Source organism: Cylas formicarius, unplaced genomic scaffold, assembly GCF_029955315.1.
Source record: "Cylas formicarius isolate icCylForm1 unplaced genomic scaffold, icCylForm1.1 PGA_scaffold_8__14_contigs__length_24414737, whole genome shotgun sequence".
In the NCBI taxonomy this organism is placed as follows: domain Eukaryota; kingdom Metazoa; phylum Arthropoda; class Insecta; order Coleoptera; family Brentidae; genus Cylas; species Cylas formicarius.
Window position 1 is genome coordinate 2458556 of NW_026844361.1, and position 14682 is coordinate 2473237.

The following is a 14682-nucleotide window of genomic DNA, read 5'->3' on the forward strand; positions in this document are numbered from 1 at the left end:
TATGTTGTCAAATAATATAAATGCACATTTGCATTTTTTGTTCATTTCGATGCATATCAGATCAGAATATAGCTCAACTTTGTCTTAACTCTTATCATCACAGAAGAAATAAGAAAAAACTACAGCGTTTACGGAAGTTTACTCCAGACAAACACTAAACTAGCTTCATGTAAGCGAGCAGATAACCTGAAAATCCTTTTCAAGAGTAAAATATAGAAACGGTAAGAAATAAATTTATCAAATGGCCACCAAATGCCCGACTATTCAAACAATTGTTATCAAGTTATGCACGATAAGCATCGCAAAACACCTTTCGTGCTGAATTTCGGGCTATGATGTCATACGTACACCTGAAATTTTATCTGCTAAACGTTTTCGCAAAAATATCAAGGTACAAATTTTTATTAGACTAAAGTATTAACAAGAAGTTTGCTGGAACTCGACCCCGCATCTTATAAATTACGAGATGAAAGATAGACGTAAATTACCTTGTAAATTGCAACGCTCTGTTTTTTTTTTTTGTTCACCGACGAGTTAAACATAAAATTCGGAAACTCATTTCTCGACTCCATCGCAGAACCACTTTCGAGAAGAACGTTTTAACTAATATACAGGATGGCCGAGATGAAGATGATGAGATTTCGGGAGCACCCAGATCTATGCCCAGTAAAATTATTTAGTAGAAAACATGTCATTCAATAATTAAATAAATAAATTATTTTCGTCAATTTTATAATGTATCTTAAAACAATATAATTAATAATATAATAATGATAAGATAATTAACTAATAAAACTAATATGGAAAATCCACTTCTTCGGGAATTTAATTCTTTTTTGAATGTTCTTTTTTAAATTATTTTCACCAATTTTTCAATGTTGCTAAATGCGACTGCAAATCACAAAATAATAATCAGAATAAGAATAGGGAGAACCACATTTTGAAAAAAACTTTTTAACTAATATAGAAAATCGATCTACTTTTCCGGGAATTTAATTCTTCTTTTTAATTTTATTAGGAAGAAAACAAGGAATAGGAAGAAGCACATTTTTAAAAAACGCTTTAACTAATATAGAAGATCGATCTGCTTTTTCGAGAATTTAATCCTTTTTAATTTTATTATGAAGGAAGGAAAGACGGAATAGGAAAAACCGTATTTAAAAACAAAATAACTAATATAATAAATTGATCAACTTTTTAGAGAATGCAATCCTTCTGTTTAATTTTATTATGAAGGAAGGAAGGAATAGGAAACCACATTTAAGTAATTTAAGTAATTAGAAAATCGATCTGCTTTTTCGGGAATTCAATCCATCTTTTTAATTTTACTATGAAGAAAGGATGCAAGGAATAGGAAAAACCATATTTTTAAAAAACTTTTTAACTAATATAGAAAATCGATCTGCTTTTTTGGGAATTCAATCCTTTTTAATTTTATTATGAAGGAAGGAGGGAATAGGAAAACCCATAATTTTAAAAAACTTTTTAACTAATATAGAAAATCGATCTACTTTTTCGGAAATTTAATTCTTCTCTCTTATATTATTATTAAAATTATTTTTCTCAATTTCTGAGTGCTGCTTGTAATGTAATTTTTTAAAAAATGTATTACATTATATTGGTTCTTACATTCAAAAAACCAAACTAAAAATATTGTATAAAAGGAGATACCGGAAATAACTATATTGAGCGAGAGATATTTGGGTAATATGGGGAAATTCGAGGAAATAAAATGATATATTTCTATATGGCGAAATATTTGTCCAAACCACATGTCTTAACAACTTTTTGACTAAAATGGACAATTGATATTCTTCGAAAGTTTGTTTATTTTTCCTTATTTTGTTATTAAAATTATTTATGGTAATTTTCAAATTATGCTTAATATACCTGGACATAATAATTTTGTTATGTAAATGTTAATAAAATATTATTATATGGTCTTGCGAGGTTTCTACATAAAAAAACAGGCTAGAACATTGTATAAAATAAAATGGGAATTTTCAAAATTTAATTCTTCCTTCTTTTCTTAATATATTTTTTTTGTTAATTTACAAATGCTGGTTAAAATTTACATATAAAAAAACGAGGCTAAAAATATTTCATAAAACAAAAAACGGTAAATTTTGAAAATATGAAAAAATACTAGCAAACATTTTAATAATGCGAGGAAAATAATATTTTAACAAACCACATTTCCAAACAACGTTTTAATTAATATGGAAAATCAATCGACTTTCTCGGAAATTTAATTCTTCTTTCTTATTTTTTGTCAATTTACAAATACTGGTTACTACAACTTAATTTATAATGTAATTCCGAAAAACATTTTATTATGTCTACCGAGGATTTCTCCATACAAAAAAAGACGGGGCTCAAAATATTAGGAAATATGTCATTTTTTAACTGATATAGAAAATCGATTTACTTTTTCGGGAATTTATTTCTTTTTTTATTTTATTATTAAAACTATTTTAATTTGTAATTTAAAAAAAAGGGACTTAAGACAATAATGCATAAAAAGGAAATACGGGGCAACAGGGGAATACGGAGAAATACACTGCGCAATGTTTGGGTAAAACGAAGAAATATGAAGAAATAAAAGGAAATATTTATTTATAGAAATTTTGTGTTTTATATCTAGAGTCGTTACTTCAAAACTGTCATCGTAGGGTTGCGAATTTCTGGAGGCACTCATATGACCACCGCCTGTTTCAGCTCCCAAACCACCACCCTCCCAATTGCGATTTAAATTTTTATAATAAGAGCACATATATACAGGGTGTTTTCTGATTGTATGTCAATAATGAAGGAGGCGACTTTTAAATCCACTTTGAAACAGAAAATTTCATATGAACCTTTGAGATGCAGAGTGACAAACTTTATAAAATTAAAAAATATTTTTGTAATATCTGTAATATCACTTTAGATATTTTAAGAAAATTTGCCAAGCATGTATCAAGAGGTAATATTTAGTGTACCACACTTTTGTTAAAATACCTGTCCATTTTCGCTGGCAGCGCGCTGAAAACTAAACGATTATATCAAGAGCGCTTTTCTAATAGAGTCATACAAGATGGGCGAACATTTTCAAATTTACATAGAAGGTTGACTGAAACAAACTGAGGGCATAACTTCAGAAATCGAAGAGCCAGTTTTAAATACTAACGAGAAAAATCCTGAACTTAGTGCTAAAAAAATTGAAAATAATTTGAATATCCAGCACATACATACATTTAAATAATTAAAATAAATTTTAATAATGGTCGTTACTTACTCACCTTGTTTATAGGATGTTATGTTATTTCGTTAAAACTATACAAGTAAATAGAACAGTCCTCTAATTTTTATTCCTGAAGGCCGCTAGTTGGTAACTAAAAACTTTTCCCAAAACCACGATTTATTAACCAGTGCAGTGTCGACCTAATTAACCAAAATATTATCGGTTCATAGACATTCAGTGGCGCGCCACTGCTTTCCTTAAAAAAAATGACATTTGCATTCATTTATTGATTGACTTCTTTTTTTTTTCACTCCGTCGCACGGTTTTTACTAAAAAAAAAAACTAATTTCTCTGCATGCTTTAATATTAACGATATTGTTTTAACCATGCCGCGGAGAGGTTTTTGTTTTTTTAAGCGAAAACCGTACATCGGATTGAAAAAAATCAAGAAATTAATTTTAATTAATTATGTTTAAATTTCTGGAAAAGTTCGATTTATCTGTAAATAGTATTTCTCCCCCCTCGGGGGAGCCTGTAACCCCTAGAGGGCGCGTCCCCAGGTGGCGGATAGGGGGATGCCCGACCCGGTTCACCGGTGGGTAGGAGGGAAATAAAATACCTCCCGCGGACCAACAGGCACTTGCCAAACCGTCTGGCCAGCGTGGCAAGTTAAGGCTAGATACCCCTTATGGAATGTCGAACTCAAAAACAAGTGTATCCCAGGCGAGTAGAGATAATATCTCAGAATCTCGCACTGTGAAAACAGTCAGCCTCACGGATTCTGGGAGAGGCAAAAGTTCGATGATATCAAAAACAAGGAAAGACAGAGAGCGCATCAAGACAAAAACCCTATACGTGTCCACTTTTAACGTAAGAACCCTATCCACAGATGACAAATTAATTGAGTTTGAGGAAGAGCTGAAAGGTGTTAACTGGCATATAATTGGACTATCCGAAGTGAGAAGGTGTGGAGAAAGTTGCACAACACTGCAAAATGGACACACTCTCTACCACAGAGGCAACCAGACAAACAAGATTAATGGAGTGGGATTTCTCGTAAACAAAAACATAGTAAACAACATTATAGAATATAAAAGTATATCTGAGAGGGTGATATCGATAGATCTAAGAGTAAACAAAAGATACACATGTAAAATAATACAAGTATACGCCCCGACAACAGAACATGAAGATGAGGAAGTAGAAGAATTCTACGAGGAAATCAATCAGGTTTTGAATAACAACACGGCTCACTATGTTCTTATGATGGGTGACTTCAATGCAAAAATTGGAATAAGATCAGACCCACAAGAAAAAGGAGTAGGAGCATTCGGATCGGGAACACGTAATGAAAGAGGAAAACTTCTACTGAATTACGTTAAAGAAAACAACCTCCATATCATGAACACCTACTTTAAGAAGAAAGAAAGCCGGCGGTGGACTTGGAAAAGCCCAAACGGATTAATCAAAAACGAAATAGACTTCTTAATAAGTAACAACAAAAACATAGTACTAGATACAAGTGTAGTAAACTCCGTTAAAATGGGAAGTGACCACCGTATGGTCAGATCTAAGATATACTTCGATACAAAAATAGAACGATACAAATTGATCTCAAAGGGACCCAAAGGTATCAACACAGAGGAACTCAGAGTAAAACAGGAGCAATACCAACGTCAACTAGAAAATTGTATCGATCGAAATATGCTACACACCCAGTCTATTAATATGCTAAACAACGAGATCTCAAAGCAAATCCAAGAAATAGCACATAACGTGGCAGGAAATAAGAAAAAGAAAAAACTTCAGCTTTGCCAACAAACTCTGGATCTAATCAAAAAACGCAAGACGATAAACCAAGATATTACATTGAATCATATAGAAGTCACGGAACTAAACAAGACAATAAGAAAGAAAATCCGACTCGAAACAAGGAATTATAAGAACCAGCAAGTTAGACAGACGCTAGAGGAGAGAAAAAGTTTGAAAGTACTGCAAAGGGAATTTAAGAACAGGACCCACATCACAAAGCTTGTAAATGAGAACAACATCGAATGTACCAGGATGGAAGAATTAAAAGAATTAACTGAGGCATTTTATCGATCGCTATACGAAAGCAAAGCCAAACCACCACTAGAAACATCTTCTAAAGAACGACAGAAGGTAATGAATGTAGGCTCAGAAGAAATCCCAGACATAACAAGTGAGGAAATTGAGAGAACCATGTCCAAAATGCCAAAAGGAAGAACAGCGGGAGGGGATGGTATAGTATTGGAAATGCTGATCTATGGAGGAGAAATAGTTCTGGACATTTTAAAAATATTATACAATAAATGCCTGCTGGAGTGCGACGTCCCCGCAGACTGGAAGAACGCCCTAGTAGTTTTGCTCTTCAAAAAAGGCGATAAAACTAAATTAAGCAATTACAGACCAATCAGCCTGTTGTCTGTCATGTATAAAGTATTTATAAAAATAATAACAGAAAGATTGACCAACAAACTTGACAGTTACCAGCCTAAAGAGCAAGCCGGATTTAGAAGAGGTTTCAGCACACTAGATCATCTGCAAGTAGTAAGAACAGTTATAGAAAAGACAAATGAATACAATATCCCAATCTGGGTCGCTTTTATTGACTATGAAAAAGCTTTTGACTCTGTAGAGATATGGGCTGTATTGAAGGCATTAAGCAACAGCAGAGTCGACTATCGATGCACAACCTTAATCCAAAATATATATAGCAACGCAACCCTCCAAGTTATGTTGAAAGATTTCACAGATAAGATTGATATAGGCAGAGGAGTTAGACAAGGAGAGTCCATCTCACCGAAGCTGTTCACGCTTGCGTTGGAGGATATGTTCAAGAATATCGGATGGGAAACTAAGGGCATTAAAATAAATGGAGAATACTTAAGTCACCTACGGTTTGCTGACGATATTGTTCTCTTCGCGGATAATCAACAAGATTTGCAAGACATGCTATTGGAACTAGATCAAAACTCTAAAAAGATAGGCCTCAAGATGAATATAGGAAAAACCAAATATATGACGAACGATAATATCACACAAGAAACGAGAATCGAAATAGATAACAAAAAAATAGAACACACAGAATCCTATGTTTATCTAGGTCAGAAAATAGAAGTTTCAAAAAACAACTTAAAAGCAGAACTACCGCGAAGGATATCGTTGGCATGGACAGCCTTTGGAAGACTCAGAGAGGTTTTTTGTTCAGGCCTCCCAAACACCCTCAAAGCGCAAATCTTCGATCAATATGTACTTCCAACACTAACATACGGTACAGAAACATGGGCAATTAATAAAGAAATCATTTGCAAGCTACAAACAACACAACGAGCTATGGAAAGGAGGATGATAGGTGTAACCCTCCGGGACCGAATAAACAATAATATAATCCGGGAAAGATCAAAAGTGACAGATGTCATAGAGAGATTATGTAGACTGCGATGGAGCTGGGCAGGACATATAGCCAGGAGCAAAGATGATCGTTGGACACGCAGAGTGATGGAGTGGAGACCATGGAGCAGTAAGAGGAGCAGAGGACGCCCCCAGACTAGGTGGACAGATGATATAAAGAGACTGGTGGGAGACAATTGGATGTGGCATGCGCAGGATAGAAAGGAGTGGCAATGCTTAGGGGAGGCGTACGTCCGACGATGGATGGATAGCTGAGGATGATGATGATGATGATGAGTATTTCTTGGTCAAATAAGGGATAATGAGCAATTTTGTCCAAAATCGTGCAAAACTTTCCACAAACCACGACGGGCGAAATATTCAGATTATTTACAATTTTTGTAGTACTAAGTTCAGAATTTTCATCAGTAGAATTTAAAACTGCTCCTTCAAGTTCTGGAGTTCTTACAGTTCTTACAGATTTAAATGATTATTTGCCCTCAAAGTACCTGTTTCAGTCAATCTTCTATGGACGTTTGAAAATGTTCAGCTATCTGGTATGGTTGCGATTTTGATATAATCTCCTAGCTTTCGGCGCACTGCCATTGGCAATGCATATCTGCCAACTCCTCATTAGTAAAGTCGATCATTCTTTTTTTAAATAACAATGCTCGGCTATTCTAAACACCAAATTAATAAATAAGACGCGAAGAAACGAATTTAAAAACTGTCAAACAACCGCCTTGACAACAGAATGATAAGAAATTATTATAAAGTATTTAAAAAAAAACAGATAGATAATTACTTATGTAAGAAATAATAATGATAATTCTCTGCATGCAGAAATGCAAAATAGGCAGGCGTATTCTTAAAAAATTGTGGTATGATCTGTTCATAGATATAAGGAAGTGACCAATTGCTTTTGAATGGGATTATCCAAGGGTGGTCATTAATATACAATGCAACAAGATTATTACCAAAAGTTTCGGAATTTAAATCCAGGTAAAAGTGTGGTCCGTAATAGAAAATAATTTTATACCTACCTGTGTTTAATATTCTTTGGTTTGGTATACTACTTAGTTTAAATTTATCAGTAATCATTCTTATTTCGTGTGTAACACAACGAGTGTTGAATTGTGTGCGAATTATGCAAAATATGTGCGAGTCTAGTGTATCTCAGGAGATGCTGCCGCCCAAATGTAGAAAACACTATTCTATTGAGACTAAGGAAGTTATAAACAATGTTTATTTGACTCTCATTGAATGTAGTGCGAGCAAGTAAGCATCTTTAGAAGAAACGGCCACATTGACGAAAATTCAAACATCAACTGTAGCATGGAAAATTGTGAATAATCCCATTTTAGCGAGGAACAAAAGAAGCGATGCTGCTATTTTCTCGAATGTAGATGAAAGTGATCAAGATATAATATGGCGTAAAATTTACTAGTTATACGAGGAATCTTAATTAGGAGACTGGAAAAAGATTAAACCGGTGTTAAATGTGGCAGTAAATATTAAAGATTGTTCTCCGGATTACCATGAAGACACCACCGCTGATTTATTTGAAAGTTGGTTTAAAAACAAACTAGTTCCAAACATTCCTCCTAATAGCGTAATTGTAATGGACAATGCAAGTTGTCACAGTAGACAGTTGACTAAAACCCCTTCCTCATGTGACACAAAAGCAACAATCCAAAACTGCATGTATAATAACGACATTTATTTTCACGAAGATTATACCAAAAACCAATTAGTTGAGGTTCTACAAAGCTTCAACATACAAAATGAATACGTCTGTGATAATTATGCAAAAAATCTAGGGCATACAGTGTTAAGGCTCCCACCTTACCACTGTATATTTAATCCCATTGAACATGTTTGGCACCAACTGAAATTTGCCATTCGTCGTTTTTCCCCGTGTTAACTCCAATGTCCTCAAACTTATAGAAACCGAAGTTTTTAACATCCCTGCACAAAGTTGGGCAAATTCTGTTAAACATATAGAAAAAGCAGAACAATAATAATAATAATAATAATAATAATAATAAGTGATACTGATGTATTATGTGAATAATTTTAAGTAATTTAACTAGGTAATAAAAATAATTTGTAATTTTATTTTAAATATAAACATAAATAAATAAATATTGTTTAGTATCTTTCCTAACAAAACCCCAAATAATTAAATTCTAAGCAAAGTACGGACCTGTTCGGCCATATTTCATTCTTACAGCTTGTCCGGGTCTTTCCTTAATTCGTTTCAGTTAGTCACTTTCTTATATCTATGAACAGACTTTAAAATTTTGAGGCAATGACTGGTTTTATGGCCGACTATGCCATCGCAAATCATAATATTTTTCTAAAAAAAAAAAATTAAATGATATATATTTGTTTGACACACTATTTGCACACCCTGTATAATTGGATTATGTTTATTTGATAATATAGTAACAGTATTGTATTTTTAGATTAAAATAAGGTTGATTTTCTGTACACCATTTAAATGTGCTCTTAATATCCTTATATCTATAAATAGACTTTACAATAAATAATGGTCTTGAGCAAAATGTATACGATTTTTTTTTAATTGACTCAAAAATCGTCCTCTTTATTATTGACACTCAAAATACCGGAGAGGAAGAAGTAGAAGGCGCACAATGTTTGTTGTTTTCTAAATAAACAAAAATGACGTTACCTGACTTTCGTACTCGCCGCCATCAGCGTCCTGTTGTTCCACCGCCCCCGCTTCGAGCAGCAGCTTCAGCACCTTCTGATCGGTGGGCAGGAACGCGCCGAAATTCACACCCGCCATCTCGTTACCCTCCAGCAGACACTCCTCTACGCCGCAGCCGCTGTCGATCAACCATAGCACCGTGAGCGTGTGCACGTCCAACTGCTGGCTAGTACCGGCTTCGCAGCTCGTCGGCATCGTGCAAGAAGTAACCGACGACGCCGTGTTCGTGTACTCCGACACCAGGAGGTTGTTCTCGCAGCTCGTCACCATCGGGCACTCGATATTCTTGCGTATTTGGTTAGAGGTTTTCTTCAGTTTGTTCACTTCCGCGTAGATGGCGTTCTTGTCAGAACCGGGGCTCTCGACGTTCTCGATTTTTCCCTCAAAACTCGAGTCCAAATTATTGAGACCGACGTCCGGGTCGTCGTCTAGGGTGCGCAGATTCTCGATCTCCATCGCCAGCTCGCGCTCGTAGTTTTTCGTCAGCGCTTGGAGCGCCTTCAGGTCAGCGTACGCTTCCGTCGCTGTCTTCTCCAGCGAGCTCTGCGAGGCGTCTCCCTTTAGTTTTGACGTCGTCGTCGTAGGACACCTCTGACTTTTGGGCTTCTCGTTGAGGTACTGCTCCATGCGCGTCAAATGGAAAGCGTAATCGTAGATCTCCCGGTTGTTTAGCGCTTTCGCGTGCAACGTGTAATACCTGGTGATCCATTATGAATGTTACTCCCCTTTAACTATTTCGTATTATATTTTTTGAAAGAAAAAAAAATCAAAAGTTGTTAGGGTTTAACGTGTAGATATAATATACTATATAATATATATAATATATTTTGAATCTCCATATAAAGTTTAACAAGTATTTGGTTATTGCCACATCGGAAATAGCGACTCTTTTGATCTGCTTCCTATCGGATGTAACGACAATTTGGCATTACAGTGTTCGGTAAATTTTGATTTTTATTAAAAAAATCATGATTTTTTTATAATTTGATAAGAACATGTATTTCCTATTTTTTTTGTCATAGTAATAAAACAAAACATTTTAAAGTCATTATAAACAATATAGTATTCGTCAAAACGGGCTTTTTGCAAAAAAAATTCTGTCTCGATCTGTTTTTTCCCAGTCTATAAATTGTCGTTGTCGAATACGTCTCGCGTATTTAGTTGTTGGTGTCTCAGAGAAGTGGAACAAGTGGATAATAGGACATTAGCTGAAAACAATTAAATGCCTGGAAGAAAAGAAAATAGCATATGGCAATTTTACATTGAAACAAAAGATCCAACTAAATCTGCATTTAAAGCGATTTACAAAATCTGCAAGAAAGAAGTTCAAACGATGATTCAATATGAGTCACCATCGTGTTTGTGATAATAAGCAGTAAGAAACAAATACAGGTAGGTAAATAATATATTTATGGATTATATAAATTGTCGTTGTCGACTACGTCTCGCGTATTTAGTTGTTGGTTTGTCAGAGAAGTGGAACTAGTGAATAATAGAACATTAGCTGAAAACAATTAAATGTCTGAAAGAAAAGAAACTAGCATATGGCAATTTTACATTAAAACAAAAGATCCAAATAGATCTGCATTTAAAGCTACAATCTGCAAGAAAGAAGTTCAAACCATGATTCAAAGACTTAAAGCACACCTTCGTGTTTGTGATAATAAGCAGTAAGAAACGAATACAGGTGGTAAATAATATTTTGTTTTATTATTACTTATTTCAATTTTATTTAACTTTCCATCTCATAAAAGGTAAGAAGTATGGTATTCACAAAAACCTTTTTAAAAGAATTAAGGCATTTAATATTTAAAAAACGTAATGTCCATTTCGTCTGTTTTTGCCAAAATTTTAATTCATGCATATTTTGTTTTATGTTTATAATTTTATTTTTATTTTACATGATACACAGAAAAGTATTTCGTATTCATATCATACAATTTCTTTATCTTAGGAAAGAATGTACACTTTTTCAACGTATTTAAAAAAAAGTTAACTGTAAAAATTTAATAAAAAGCAATAAACCCTTTACTAATTTTTTAAGAGAAAATTGGGCGCGTATTTGGTTTATCATTTATTAATAATGGTAGAAATTTTTAAATTATGTTTTTATTTTCTTTTTAGGAACTCGAATGTCGCATGACCGTTCTGTAGATCTTGTAACTACATCGTCTGCCTCGAGTTCCATGACATTCACGACAGATTTGCCAAGTCTTTGAAAATCTCCGCAAAGACCAAACAAAGAAAAAGAAAAAAACTGATAATAAACCTAATTTGAGTAGATTCGTAATGCGAACATCAACAGCTGAAAAAGACAAGATTGACAAACAAATAGCAAAGGCAATTTTAGCTACTAATTCGATCTTTCGATGCATTGAAAATTCTCAAGTGAAATGAAAAGAGAAAATGTTTTTCTTCTCTGTCAGGACAATGTGTGAATATTGACGGGGGGTCAAACGTCTACAATAAGCCAGCTATATGTGCAACAATAACAACTGAAAAAGAACTCAAAAGTTATAAAATATGGCTGCTCTGGGCATATTTTCCATTTACTGTGCAAAGATTTACAAATATCAGACGTCAAAGAACAAGTAGTCCAAAAGCACTTTTTATAAAACTTCTGGATTGCTCCTGCGTCTATTTTTGCTGAGTCGAAATTTCTGACGTTTCGCCAATCATCCTGTTGACTCAATGGTAAAATGTATGTATCGAGTTTAAATGTCTAAGAAAATCTACTAGGGTCTCTTGACCATGAGGCTAAATAACAAAAGTATCACCGACGTAGCGTTTCCATAATTTTGGTTTTAAATGAAAGGTGTCGACAGCTTTCTTCTCAAAGGCTTCCATAAATATATTCGCGATGACTGGTGATATTGATACGATTAAGACAAATAAACTCATCAGCTGTTGCCGAACACACTCATGAAACCGGGCATAAAATCTTATTCGATAAAACTAAAATTCTTGCATGTAATCAGTTCTTCTACCAACAAGAAATCCGAGAGTCTATAGAAATCTATAAACAACCTAACAATCTTAACCGCGACTCAGGTCTCTACCTGTCACCAATTTGGACATCAGTCATCCGAGACAGTGTTTATACCTTGAAGTGGCTTTTACTTGATGAAAATCCATTTATCAAAATAAATAAGAACTAAAAGTTCAGATTTTCACGAAATTATATATTATGACATGACAATTGTTTCGACAACACCGGGTCTTTATATATTATACCTATCATTAGCTCCCTCAAACAATATATAAGCAGGTAGAGAGTAAAATACGAGCCAGTTTCAGTCAAGCTCTGAAGAAGCCAACAGGATGATTGGCGAAACGTCAGTAATTTCGATTCAGCAAAAACCGACGTAGGAGGAATCCAGAAGTTTTATAAAAAGTATTATAGTAGCCTATAAAAGTTTCTTTGAAAAATTAGTCCAAAATTATTTTCGCGATAACCATTTAGCTAGGGCGAAATTCAGTCAAGCAGGAGGCAACGCTTTAATCCTTTCCAAGTGATGTGCGATGGAATAGCGTTGCTGATTATTTACAGAAGTATGTGGTACAGAGAATGTGGTAGATTTACTTTTATCAAAAATACAAAAAATTCAGGATCGATATAAGCAGGTACTCACACCTTATCATTTTATACGCTACATGTTGAACCCTCAAAGCAAAAATATGAGTTAACACCCGAAGAAAAGAATCTGGCTTTCGAAACAATTAATAATTTATATGGAAACACTGGACTTTTACCATTAGTAATAAAGTTGAATGATATATGATGATTGATATATGTTTTCGGATGAAATAAAAAACGTAAATGGAATACAGTGGCGGACATCATAAAAGGATGAGCCAGAAATTGCGAAACAGCTACCAATAATAAAACTGCTTCATTTTGTACACTCAGATATAAGGAACGAAAATGCAGAAGCTTAAAGTATATTATTATGTTATTTGTCTAGCTTTTTTAAAGAGTTGTGTTTCACATTTTACTTTTGATGTAATTGTAATAAAAAAAGATTTTGAAAAATAGTAGTTTGATTTAAATCATGATTTTAATCGTGGGCAATTGACGTAGGTAATTCTCCGAACCTTAAAATTATCAATGCGCTGTAAACTAAAACACGCAATGAATAACTTTCAAAAAAGAAACGTAAAGTGTTCGGTGAAAGAAGATGAAAATTATCATTCGTTTGAATAGTGAAGAAAAACATAGTCATAGCAGCTTCCCTAGTCGTAAATTTGAACACTTAAGCCGTAAATGTACAAATCGGTTTTGACCCCCATTTTTATCAGGTGTCGTCTCACTCTACGATTGCCACAATTTGGAAAACACAAGACAGAATCGAAAGTTATTCAACTAGCGGTAGTTCCTGTATAACGACAAAGAAAATCAGAAAATTAAATTACGAAAATATTGATCAGGCTTCACTTTACTTAAATGTCTCTAAGAATCCCAATAGACTTTCTTAGACATTTAAACTCTATGCACCTTAACATACGTTTTACCATTGAATTAGAAACTTATAACAATCTCCCATTTTTAAATATTCTTATATACCTTAAGGCATGGTCACATCACCATCCGGCCTAAAAATCATCGATTATCAACTCTCTTGTTGACAGAGCCGTAAAACTATCTCAGCCCGAGTCACTGAACCCAGAATTAAAACACCTTACCTCTGCTTTTCTCTCTAATAATTTCCACCTTAAAGATATTAATCGTTCCATCACAACATACACTTCACCATAACCTTAGAAGAGCAATGAAGCCGAAAGCAATACCACACTTGCCACTGTTGTTCTTCCTCACATTCAAAATATCGCTGAGCACATATCAAAAGTTCTAAAGAAATATAACGTCAAAACCAGATTTACAACTTGTCCAAAAATCTCTCAACATCTTCGATCCGTCATAGACAAAATTCAACAGAATACAATGGAGAGACCCGACGAAAAATATCAACTAGGCTCAAAGAACATGAAAGAGCCTTAAGACTAAAACAAATATACTCATTAGGAGTTGCCGAACACAATCACGAAACCGGACATTCTTGCATGCTATCAATTTTTCTACCAACGAAAAATCCGCGAGTCTATAGAAATCTCTAAACAACCTAACAACAGATACCACAACTCTTTACCTGTCACCAATATGGGAATCAGTCATCCGAGACGGAGTTTATGCCCCTCATTTAGCTCCGCCCCCCTCAAACAACATATAAGGAGATACAGAGTAAAATGCGAACCAGTTTCAGTCAAGCTCTGAAGAAGCCAACAGAATGATTGGCGAAACGTTAGCAAATTC

General features: G+C 34.2%; 1 protein-coding gene across 2 annotated transcripts in view; it reads right to left on the bottom strand.

Annotated features, from left to right (window-relative positions):
* The window catches only part of LOC132705839 (ankyrin repeat domain-containing protein 50), a 103169-nt gene that overhangs the window by 82224 nt on the left and 6263 nt on the right, over positions 1-14682 (bottom strand). For both annotated transcript variants that reach the window (XM_060676758.1, XM_060676757.1), the window contains exon 3: positions 9333-10068. In XM_060676758.1, coding sequence (XP_060532741.1) covers positions 9333-10068 — 736 coding nt within the window. The remainder of the gene's footprint in view (positions 1-9332; positions 10069-14682) is intronic.